The sequence below is a fragment of the Psittacula echo genome (assembly GCF_963264785.1).
Source record: "Psittacula echo genome assembly, chromosome: 5".
NCBI classification, from domain to species: Eukaryota; Metazoa; Chordata; class Aves; order Psittaciformes; family Psittacidae; genus Psittacula; species Psittacula echo.
The window spans coordinates 71,145,180-71,157,308 of record NC_137739.1 but is presented as its reverse complement, the minus strand read 5'-3'; the positions used below and the strand labels follow the sequence as shown (position 1 = coordinate 71,157,308).

The following is a 12,129-nucleotide window of genomic DNA, read 5'->3' as shown; positions in this document are numbered from 1 at the left end:
GAGTTTTATTGTGTACCAAAGTCCCAGCATTCACAGGACTCCATGCCTGCCATATATTTTATCAAAAGTCATGTTATTTTCTCCAACCAAAACACATCAATTCTTCCCTATTTCTACAATTTATCCAGATCAAAACTCCAGGCAGATTTAACTCTACATTAGCCAGACCACACTCAGCTGTAAACAGCCAAACTATGTACTGGGTAACACGACACTTTGAGAAAACCTCTTTTTTTTAGCCAAGTGCAAAGGGACATGGAGGAGTTTTTGCTTTGAATCCTCTTCTGTGACTCCTTGTATATTCTCTAACATGTCTCCATTTTGGGCCTAATCTTGACAAATAACAGAGACTCTGTAGTAGACAATGCCACCTTAGGGTTTCTAGGAGTTTTACGTACTTGGAGAAGAGACTTTTTTATATCGTTTCATCACCACTAACTACTCATGAAAGTCCATTTCTGCAGTTGCTTCCCTTAAGGTTCAGTCCTGATAGACAGTCCTGGACTAAATCCATCTGCATGCCTGACTTCCATATTTCTACAACTCAGTTACATGGTTTCCTCACTAAGAAACGCCAATCGCAGTTGTGTCTTGGGTTAAAGCTTCCATCGGTCTGATTATATCAAATTCCACTCTGTTCAATTCACAGCTGGCTGCTTAAACCTCATTTAAGAGGCAAGGATTGGAAAAAACCACATTTTGTTTCTGTCTCCAGTTGTCATAGGGCAGCTTAACACCAAAGAAGAGGAGTCTGTTGCCTTCCAAACACAACTCGTTGCATGTTCTTCCTTTGCCAGCAGCTCCAAAGCAAGGACCCTCAGCCAAGGGCACACAGATGTCCCCCTGTGCACTGCTATGATGACTCTGTGGTGAAGTCCCATAGTAGCCTCTTAGTACAAGCCAAGTCTTCATTCAACCAGCCCAGGTATAGTGAAAGACAAGTGTGCTACAGACCTGCCTACAGGTTGCCAACTGACTTGCTTCTTCCTGAGATACATTGAGACTCACTGAATGTAACAGGGAGGAAACACAGCCACACCATGGCTATTCACCCAGTGGCAGCCCAAGGACATCCTCCACAGGCATTCTGCAGGCAAGCACTGGATGCACCTCCATCATCAAATCCCAGGTTCACTCTTCATCCTCCCCTTCCCGTGATAGCCCACATCCCACATCAGTTAGTTCATACCAAATAGCTTTGGAGTGAGTCAAAGGACCTTTACAGTCTTCTCTAAAGCATGGGCATGAGCTCTGCAATGCCACATGCCAAGGATGCTCCACCCAGAGCAGAAGCCTTCTGCAAGACAGACCCAGGCTCAGACCCCCTTCACGGGAGAGGCAAGCTCACCATGCCTGCTCTAGTCTTCAGCAGATAAGAATAGTGTTTTGTGCCTTCTTCAGGAGAAAGCTGAAAAAAGTATGGAAACTGCAGGGTGATAAGCATAGGAAGAACACTGGCACTGGGATGTCCACAGCTGTTTTCCAGTTGGATTTGATACACAAGACCTACACAAAAAACACAAACCAGTTTTTTTAAAGAATATATTGTATTGGAGGTATTCTGAAGTTTAAGTATTTCTTTGAAGAATTTAGCTACTAGTAACTTGAAAACATTGAATTCAGCTGCTACCATGGGGTAATATCTTATATTCTGAAAACATTAACATGCAGCTAGTTTTGAATTTGCATGATGATTAGCCTGAAATGTCTGGTAATGCATTCATCCTTGCTTAGATTTCCCTGATGCACTGAAAATGCATTTCCACTTCCCATTTCCTTAGAGATAAAAGTTAATTTTTATTATTTCTAAACTTGTCTTGATGTCATTGCCTCCACCAACCATTTTCTCCACTCATCCCCCTTTCTGATATATTGTAGAGAGCCCAAATCACAAATCTGTATGTTGTCTAGAGTTCTTTGACTAAATGCATGTAAACACCAGGGTCTGTCTATAAAAGCATGGGGAAGCAGGGTTCAGCCAGCACACTCGCCTGTCTCAGAGTTGCTAGATTCCTCTTAGGAAGTCAGCAGGCTTTTTATGAGTTAAAATTAGCTAAATTAGTTAAAATATTTACAAGGTTTAATACTGATGACAAGGAATTATTAGAGGCATGCAGTTAGCAAAATTTCAGGTTGGAAAACACAGTTGAGGAAAACAATCGTTAAAGCCACTATATTTGCTGTTGCTGCACCTTTACTTTGTAAAAAGGCTTTTTGTATAAAGGCAGCCTATGCTGTAGAACAGCAAGCCTCTAATCTTACTTTGTCTTGCAGTAGCTAATAACACAGCTCTGAGCCTTGTTTTGTTTAAAGAAAAGAAAAAAAAAAAGACCACAGTGTGCAAGCAATATTTTTAACCAACAAAATGCCCAAAGCAGTGTAAAATTCATGTTATGTAATCACAGGAGAGCAAGAACAGCTAAATCAGTCCAGGATATATGCTTAGCCAAGTGAGAAACATTGTCTCTAATCATCTTTTCTCCAGAAAGCTTGGGTACCACTTGTAACGAAAATTGTTTAAATCACTGTTTTGAGTTCCATCTCATTCCAAGAAGACAGGCAACTGATCTTTTCAGAAAAGTCACCATGCAAAAGATGTTTTAAAAAAAATGAAGCAGCAAAATACAAGTAATAATAATTATTATAGTAAGAAAAAAGAGCAGTGTTTCCGTCTCGGAATAAACTCCTAACTCAAGCAAATTGACACAGAGCTGCCATTCAGAATTCCCACCCTTCCGCTGCAGAACAAATGCAGCCCGGCCCTGACAGGGTCTGCGAAACATCTGGAATTTGCCTTTTTGCTAATGCTGTTTTATTAAAGCCCCAAGCCACATAAACTGCTGTCAGCTTACTCTCCTTAGAACTGCACAGGGTCAGCATATTGCTGCAGTTTTGTTTAAACCATCTTGAAAAACTCATTGGGCTCTTCTATGTGTGTGTTGGGGAGGGAGGTCAGAAAAAATGTTCTCATTCTTTTTTCTTTTAGCCCTCCTGAGCAAGTCTGAGCCCTAATAATACATACTTTTACTGGTGGTGTTCACAGTGAATCCAACCACATACTCAAGACATACTGCATCCCCACAGAATACAACAGAAAATCGTAAACCCTTTAGGAGGGCACTGCCCTCTGAAATCAGCCTCAGTGGGCAACAGCACCCCTCCAGCTCCAGGGTCGGCTGCAGACAAACTGCTGTGCTTGAAGGAGCAACCTCCACCAGCACTTCATACTTTACTATAAAGCCACATTACTGTTTTCTAACAAAGCTATTATTTCCCCAGTGTCTTTAAAGCATGCAAAACATCAGTGTCATCCAATTTATTCAGCACATTGTGTTGCTTGCCTGAAAAAAAATTTCTCAAAGGATTAACTTTTTACGTCACCTTTTTGCACCAGTGTTGTTTTTATTTAATATTCATATAATGAAAATGCAAAGAGGACTAAACCCAGCGCAAGATGCCACTGTACCAACTACACTAAAATGATCTATTCCCTGCCCCAAATCAATGCACCCCAAATAAAACAGAAGATAAATAATCCAGCATTGGCTGAAATATTAAATCCATGGGTAAATCACTTAGCTGGGAACACAGCAGCTTTCAGCAGTCTAGCAAGTGAGCTCAAGAGGAAAGATTAGAGTCTGCCTGAAATTTACCTCCTAAAAACTTAAAAAATTAACTTTAATCATCCTGAATGTGAAAGACCACAGACAGCACAGTCCCCTGCCTTTATTGTGGTACAACATCATTGACCACAGGAAGAGTTTTGAGTCAATAAGGACAAGAGAGCATCCCTGTGAGATGCCTGCAAAATGACATTTCATACAATTCTGATCGCAGTTTCTCCCCCACACATTCATTTGTCCTAGAGTTAAACTAATCCTCACATATCCCAGTTACCATCTAAAGTTCACCTCTGAATCTGTTCCCTGTTAAAATTACACAGAATACAACATAGATGTAGCAAGACTAAATTTAAACTGGAGAACTCTGTAGCTCTCACTCCAGGTGCACAGGCACCTTCAGAGAGCAACCAAAAATCAGATTTCTAGGTTTATACAAATGAGAGTGCTTGCTTCACATTCCCAGATGAGAAAATTGCAGTAATAGTAGTTGTTCGGACATTGCGGCTCCTCTTGCAAACACTCAGCCGGAAGCTAGTACTAGCTGCACTTTCACAGAGCCTGGCTGTACCTCACAAAAACCTGTTTTGTCAGAGAATTGTCTGCCTTTCCCATGCTCCGCTCTCTGTGCAAGTGGCTGAAGCAAAGCTATCAAGGTGCTGCTTCAGGCCAGTCTCCGTAGGGGCTGTTCACAAGCCAGCAGTCAGACTCCCTCCCGCTGCCACATGCAGGATCGGGCCCTGGCTATTTGGGTTACCCAGGGCTTGCCATTTAAAATAGCCAGTCATTGAGTGTGCTGATTAAAAAAGAATCAGACTTATTTTTCCTGAAAAGCAGGTAATTAAAGTGCTAACTCCAAAATTTTCTTCTATTACTTCATTTTATCAAACCACAAAATCCTCTTCCCTTAGCTTTCCAAGAGAACAACTTAAAATCCCAGTCAATCACCAAACAGTACACTGTTAAACATACTAATTAAATGTATTTCCACAGCTCACTTAACTTCCTGACATTATTCTTTGGCTGTATACTCCTTCCAACAGCAATAAAAAACCTGGATATTTACTTTAAAAAAAAATAATCAATAATTCCATTTTTCTCTTCTCAGATTTCAAGATTAACCTGGGAATGCTACAGCTCTTGCAGTGACCTCTTGTGGCAAGCGCTCAGCAGCGCCCAAGCGTCCCCCAGAACACAACGTTTCCCCCACTGCCTGCAATACACACACCAAGAAATATTAGAAAGAAAAGACCCACAATTTAACAAGCAGCTGGTCAGACCTCAAGGAAATCCAGCTACTCCTTTAGCTAACAGTATCGCATTATTTGGGTTTCTAAATTAATACAATGGTACAAATCTGCCATAAATATAACCATAACCATTAAAAACATAATGATAAAAAGCATATACAAAAATTTAGGCCATGTAAAAGTCCCGCAATTTCAGCAGCAGTCAGACATGCTTAATCTTTCTGCATTCAGCAAGCCAACTTGAGAATTAAGGAAAGCGAGGTGCCTGCAATTGAAAACTCCTCACAAACGTCATCTAGTAATGCTGCTTCGTGTAAAAATCCACTTTGCATTGATTTATGGATCAGCAGGCCCCCTGCAGTCCTAGAAACTGCAAAAGGAATCCTGTGCCTTCAAATGCGAAAGAAAGCCCTAATGACATAAGCTTCTTGGACATCTCTTCAGTAAGTTCTCTGCAGTCAGCTGAGCCAGAGGATGGAAACTTTCACCCTACAGTTTATAGTGTCCTTCTGTAGAGATTTAGGGAACTGCTGAGGTCTGCATTTTTTCAGAAGATCCACAGAGACAGACATTGTGTAAATTTGAAGTAACTTGCCTTAAAGAACTCTCTCTGCAGCACTTGTAACTTCACTTGGATCAGATGAAAATGCAGTTTTGTTTTAATTTAGGGGAGCACAGCCTACACGTATCATGTCCCATAAAAACAACATTTTGTCACTCTGCCTGTAAGACATCAGGTACACTACATGGGCTAGTAAGAAGGACAGGAGAGACAATAGACACTTATTTTATCTATAATACTAGTATAATAAAAATGAAAAAGTGTCTCAGCACTAAAGATGTGACTCATTTCCCTCCCCTTTCCTGGCTAACCTCCCTTTAAAACTCAGTCACCTGTATCAAGGGCTGATCCTTTTGCTCTTCAAAGTCACAGGGACCCAGCAGAGCGTAAAGCTCTGTCTGAAGGACCTGCTTTGTAGAAACATGGCACAAAGCTGAAAAAGGCCAGGAATTAAATGCTAGTTTCATTAAAGCTCATGATAAAATTCTCATGTAAGCCTTGCGGAGCCAAGATTTCAGCCCAAGTGTCAAAATACATTTGTGAAGGACCTGAAAGACTCATTTTCTTGAGGAAGCTTCTAAGAGTTACTGCAACAGAAAAAATAACCAATAATTATGACTCTTACCATATAGGTAAGATTATATATAATCTTCCACTAAATTAAGTCCCTCTTCCAGGCTGTTAGCACTCTTTATTGCATATTGCCGCAAAGCCCCAGAGTTAATCTTTCCCAAACTCATCCTCTACCATAAAAGTAAATTATGCCATTAACATAGGCTTAACGCTTTTGTTGCTAGAATATGTGAAGGGTGAAGATGGACAAGCAAGACAAATACATTCTCTTGCTCCTGTGTACAAGGCTCAGCTCACTGAATTGCTCTGTATGCCTGCCAGGTCCACGAAGCCCAGCCCTGCTCTGGAGACTTGCCCAATTCTGTACCTGTGACACCTCCACGATGCTGAGCCGAGGTCAGTATCAGAAAGCTCTGAATGCACTAAAGGATCAACCAACAATATTATCAATAACGGGCACAGACTGCTGAGAACATTTTAGGAGAGAACACTGCCCTAAGGAAGGCCCTTATTAAATGTCCAAAATACTAATGGCAGTAAAAGGCAGTTACCTTAATTTGATTTAACCCAGTGCTCTCACAAAACACTTTTTTCAGCTCAGCAAAAGACCTGGTGTTCTTAAGATCCAGGGCACAGTCAAGACTGTAGTAAGATTGTATCAATCTTTGTGAGCCTCAGATAAGACCTTTACTGGACGTATTTTCACTGTGCTTTAAAAGAAGAAGAAAGATTGGAAAGTGCACTGAGATTAGCCAGAAGATAGGTATGTGTATCCTGAGGGCTTGGCCCTTTTTACCAACTGCAGCAGTTGGTCTAACAACAGATCCCCCTGCTTCTCCCACAGACTTTGCGTCTGCTCAAGTGGAGCTCAGCTGAGGTGTGGGCTAAGAACCCACTAAGCAGCTCAGAGGTTACTGTCCCCCACCAAAGGCTTTGGGAAACACCTGCACTCCGCTGCTGCCCGAAAAACAAAAGTACACTCCTGCTCTAAAACACTTCACGAGCTCCAAGGTGTAAATCTGCCTCCAAAAGAGAGGTTCCCTGGGCAAAGGAACACTGTGGGACCTCTCCCTAACCCATCCCATAGCTTTGGCAGTCACTCCATCCTTCCCAAACACATTGGCTGGGAGTGGAACAACTTGGCAGGGTAGCCCAGAAATCCCACCTCTCCATACAGAGGGCAGAAGAGCCACAGCCACCCAGTTCTTTCTGCTCAGATCTTTTATGCTTTGCTTATGACTGATTTGCCATGATTGTTCCTCCCATAGTTTTAACCTCCTTTGCAGCCAAAGCGGGGGCAAAAAGGAGAGGTTCACAAAATTAAACAGAAAATAAGTATATAATACTGAAAATTCGCTATATGACTGCTTTAAACGTCAGGGGGGCCACCACCCTGCACACCGTCTTCCCACTATGCCAGTCCTAACTTTCCATATTTTAAAATTATTGCAATTTTATCTATAAATTTTGTTATTTAAAACCATCTCTGGCAACTTTGATTAATTAGACTCCAGCTACATTTCATTTTGAAATCATTGCTTCCATGCTCTTCAAGAAGAGCCTATCTGCTGAAATACTTGTCTCATTTTTCCAGCAGTACCTGTTGCCTAATAGAAGATATTACCTCTAACTACTAACCTTCTCCTCGTTAAGAAAAGATTTATTGTCAAGAATGAAACAGGATTGCGTAATTGTGAGAAATCTCAAAAGAGCATGCCCTTTAACCAGTAAAGGTGATAAAAGAGCTCTTTTTGAGGATGCTGAAAATGTATTTTAAAAAACAATCATCAGTCTTTCCTTCATCTCATTTCTCAACTTGTCAATGAAAAATCTCTTGGAAACTGGTGAATCCAAGTATAAAAACAAAAGCCTGCACACAGTCAGCAGATCAAATCCTTGCCTTCTACCGAGCACTGGCAGGAGACACTGGAATCAGATTTGCTCTACTGGATGCCATTAAGTTTGGATTAAACAGCACTGAATCCAATGAAAATTACTATTTCTATAAAGGACAAATAAGGTTATGTCCTGGATGACAAAAATAAGAACTAAATCATGTTTCAGGGCACAATACTGACCACTTAAATGACTTAAATTACCAGTCCACTTTTCACCTTGTCCAGCGGAGCAGATTTACGTCTGTAGCATCATGTATAGACATCATCAGTGGCAGAGAAAAAGCAGAATGAATGACCAGATCAGTATGATTTAATGCTCCTAAATTAGACCAGGTTAAATCTGGAGGGGAATACATGCTTTTAAAGTATAATGTTCAAAAGCCTTCTGAGCTTTTACAGTTTTTGATATCTCAAAGCTTTACTGAGCTTTCACCAGGGAGGACATGTGATTTAATTAAAGCATGATACAAAAGCATAGCAATTCCAAACCATGTTCCCAGCTCTGCCATGGACTCGCCTCATGACCTTGGGAAAACAGCTGTGATGCTCTGAGCCCCCATTTATGCCACAATTCGAAGAACAGGTTAAGAATGCCTCTGTGTGTCCTCTTCCACACGGAGCTGTGAAGTGTAATTAAAATCCACAAGCACTTCGAAATTGTCAGAGGGAAAGTGCTATATAATCCCCTATTAATTAAGCTTACATTTAATATTCTGCTAAATAAATACACTATTGCGGGAAACTAGCTCTTGGCAATCGTGCAGTTACAGAGCTTGACGAGGAGTCAGCTACTGACCACACAACTGAGAGGCACCACCAAAGAGATGAAGTCCTCCCGAAAAACAGCTGATGGCTTAATACAAGGCTGGCATTTTAACATAAAATATTTTAAAACAAAATATTTTAAAACAAATTCTAAGTCCTTATCCCACTCCTGCTCCTATGGAAGTCAATGAATCACTAATTCATCATCTGCCATCTAATCGACACACCAGACCATGTTAGGTCCAGACCATGAATGCGAGGTAAATCCAGAGACATGCAATAGAAAGGTGGTAGGGAACACTTTTCAGCACGATTTCACATCACATTAATGTCTTGATTAACAACATGTGGCAACTTTGCTCAATACTCTGCTCTGCCCACCTTTCCCATTCATGTCCCCAGGTGCAAACTGGCACAGCAGTGTTTGGTATGGCAGGGTCACTCTAAACTGAGCTGTCCAACAAGATATCTTTTAGCATATGCAAAGTCAAGGTTTCTTAATGCACTTCATTTGTGCAAACACTCATATGTTTCAGTAGTTAGGTGCTAGTACAAAAATGACATAAATAAAGGAATGTAACTAGCACAAGACTTGCCTAAAGCAGCATCTACGTTAATACATCTAGAGAGACGACAGTCTGCAGCCACACTGTAACTTTAATGGAGCTGTACACAGTACTCTTGATCGGTGCTTTGCACTGGATCAAAGGATTAAATTAACTCCAACAGCAAGAAATAATTTGACAGCCATGCAGTCATGAACCAGTCCTGTAAATATCCACCTAACAAGGAGCCGTAGATGAGCAAGTGCAGGCAGTTCTGCACATACTGCTCAGCTCCAGGACTACCATTGTCCTAATCACAGTCACTCCCTCATCTTCTTCCCAGCACCTTTACCATAGATTTAAGTGCCACAGAATTACAAAGACTCTGAAACCCTGAATGAAAACAGTTCCAAGCCCAATTACTAGAGAGCTAAAGAACAAGAAGGGCACAAGGAACAAGAGAAGTTATGGATGCCCCATCCCTGGCAGCGTTTTTAAGGCCAAGCTGGATGGTGCTTTGAGCAACCTCATCTAGTGGAAGATGTCCCTGCCCATTGCAATAGGGTTGGAACTATACGATCTTTAAGGTCTCTTCCAACCCAAACCATTCTATGATTCTATGAAGAAGGAAAAAAAAAAAAAAAAAAAAAAAAAAAAAGACACGATGAGCAGAGAGGGTATTAGAAATGTAAATGATGACTACTTATTCTCAGAAGCAGCAGTACCGATAACGAAGTAAAAAGAAACGGAGGGGGACAGGGACAGGCTGGTGAAGGGCTGGATCCAGCGGAGCCTGGCGGGGCACAGCAGAGACCCCATTCCTTGAAGGCAAAGCTTTGGCACAGACCGCAGCGGGGCAGGGGGCGCGGAGGCTCCGTGCCCCGAGGAGCCGCCGCGGTGACGGAGGGATGGATAAACGGACGGAGGGATGGATGGATGGATGAATGGGTGGATGGCGGGAATTTCTCACCGCTTGAGCGCCGGACGATGTTCTCCAGGAAGGTGTTCTGCGGTGCCACCAGCCCTCTCTTGCCCCCCGGCATCCTGCAGCGCCGGGCTCGGGGACCGGGGGTGCGCGGCAGCGGCGGCAGCGGCGGCCGCGGCGGCAGCGGGGGGGGGGCGGAGGCGGCTGGTGCGCCCGGTGCCCGTGAGTCGCGCAGGGGCGGCCGCGGCCGCTCATGGTAGTGGCGCCCCCGCGGCGGCTGCAGCGCGGACTGGGGCCGCGCAGCGCAAGGAACCGCCGAGCGCTGCCGCCTGCTCCCCCCCGCGCCTGCGCGCCCGCCCTGCCGCCGAGCAGGGCCGCCCCGGGACAGGGGCGGGGGGGGGAGAGCGAAGCCCCGCGGGTCGCGCCCGGTGCCGTTCCCCGAGAAGCGTCGTCGTCTGGCTGGCCCCGAGGTGGCTCTCCGGGAAACCCGTCGGAGTTTTGCCTGTTCCTCTGGGTGAACCAGACCCCCAACGCCTCTGACCCCTGCGTTTTCGTCTATACAGTTTATTATTATTATGACCTTTTGAGACAGCATTCCCATACTCTTAGCGGGTGGGTTTTGGGAAAAGCAGAGTATGAAATGCTGTCTGACACAGTGGAAGGTGGCTACGCTTTGCCCACGAATGATGGCCAAAAAGTGGAAGGTAACATGTCAAATGCCAGCCTTGCGTGAAGTCATCAACCATTTTTTCTTTTTTTTTTTTTTTTTTTTTTGCTTAGGATTCGTCCCTCTCGCGGTGGGAGCAGCCGTGAGAAGGACGCAACAGGAGGCAGATTTGGGGCTGGAGTCCTTTTTTCCATCATTTTATTCAAGGACCCAGCTCTACCGTGTTACTCCGGTGTCGGAGCCCCAGAGTCCGTGATCAGTCAGTGCAGCGAAACGTCACACGCCTATTTCTGTGTAGGTTCTCCTCTACTCTTGACCCAGCCGCCTTTCTCCCTCCAGCCTTTTCATTACTCAGTCAGTGTCTTTTTAAGCTGAGGACAGCAAAATCCTGGACGGAATTTCTCCACCTATTGCTTCTGCCTCTGCAAATTTTGAATACTGCTACAGCCTGGAAAAGATCGTATAAGGAAACAAGAGATAGCAAATCGCTGTTTGTCTGGGGCAGGAGCATGCCCTGCAGAGCACATCCCGATGTGCTGCGGGCTCCTGCCGTAGCTGGCACAAGCAGCGGTGCTTCTCCCAGAGGAAATTATTCCGCTGTGGAAAAAACAATTAATAATTTTGCTGTTTTTTTGTTTAGGTGTTCATCTCCCTTCCCTGCTCCCTCCCTCCCCCCCCCCCCCCCCCCAGCACCTCCTCCTTCCCACGCCTGGATCTTGGTCCAACAAGTCACACAAGTCACACTGAGGTCACCTGAACAACTCCGCTCAAAGTTAAGCACGTTTAAAATCTCTACCACACCAGGAGCCGCTGCAGGAGCAGCTCCTTCGAGGCGGGTGTGCAGCTGCTGTCATGCCCACGGGTCCTAAGGCAGCTTCGGAAAGTGAGAAAGTCTGGACAAATGCAAATCGGGAGGAGCTCCACTGCAAGCAGTGTGGGGATGCTGAAATAAAACTTGCTTGAGAGGTGAAACAAGACCCTATTTGTCAAACACTTCTTGTTTCCCATTGCAGCTCAGAAATCTTCAGGGCTCTCATTAGGGTGTTGTGGTTTAAAACATACTCCTGCTGAGCTCAGCCCCAGATACAAGGAAATTTCTCTCCTGGTAATTGATGGCTGGACAGCAACACCTTAATTTCTTTCAAGTGAGCAGTAGCCACATAAAACACAGGCAAATACTGTGTGAGTGATCTGTCTGGACAGTATTGCCAGGACCTCTGCTCCCCAATTCCACCCAGTTTGAACCCAATTTGAATTCTTCTACTCATTACCTATCCTTGTTTTGAAACCCAGATTCTCCTACTTGCCTTCCCCCCGTCCTCCC

General features: G+C 43.9%; 1 protein-coding gene across 1 annotated transcript in view; it reads right to left on the bottom strand.

Moving 5' to 3' along the window:
• Window positions 1–10,393, bottom strand: part of KCNH5 (potassium voltage-gated channel subfamily H member 5) — a gene marked incomplete at its 3' end in the record, with an annotated part of 154,439 nt that extends 144,046 nt beyond the window's left edge. Inside the window, exon 1 of the mRNA XM_080617796.1 lies at window positions 10,184–10,393. Coding sequence (XP_080473922.1) covers window positions 10,184–10,256 — 73 coding nt within the window. The 5' untranslated portion in view covers window positions 10,257–10,393. The remainder of the gene's footprint in view (window positions 1–10,183) is intronic.
• Window positions 10,394–12,129: the final 1,736 nt, after the last annotated feature.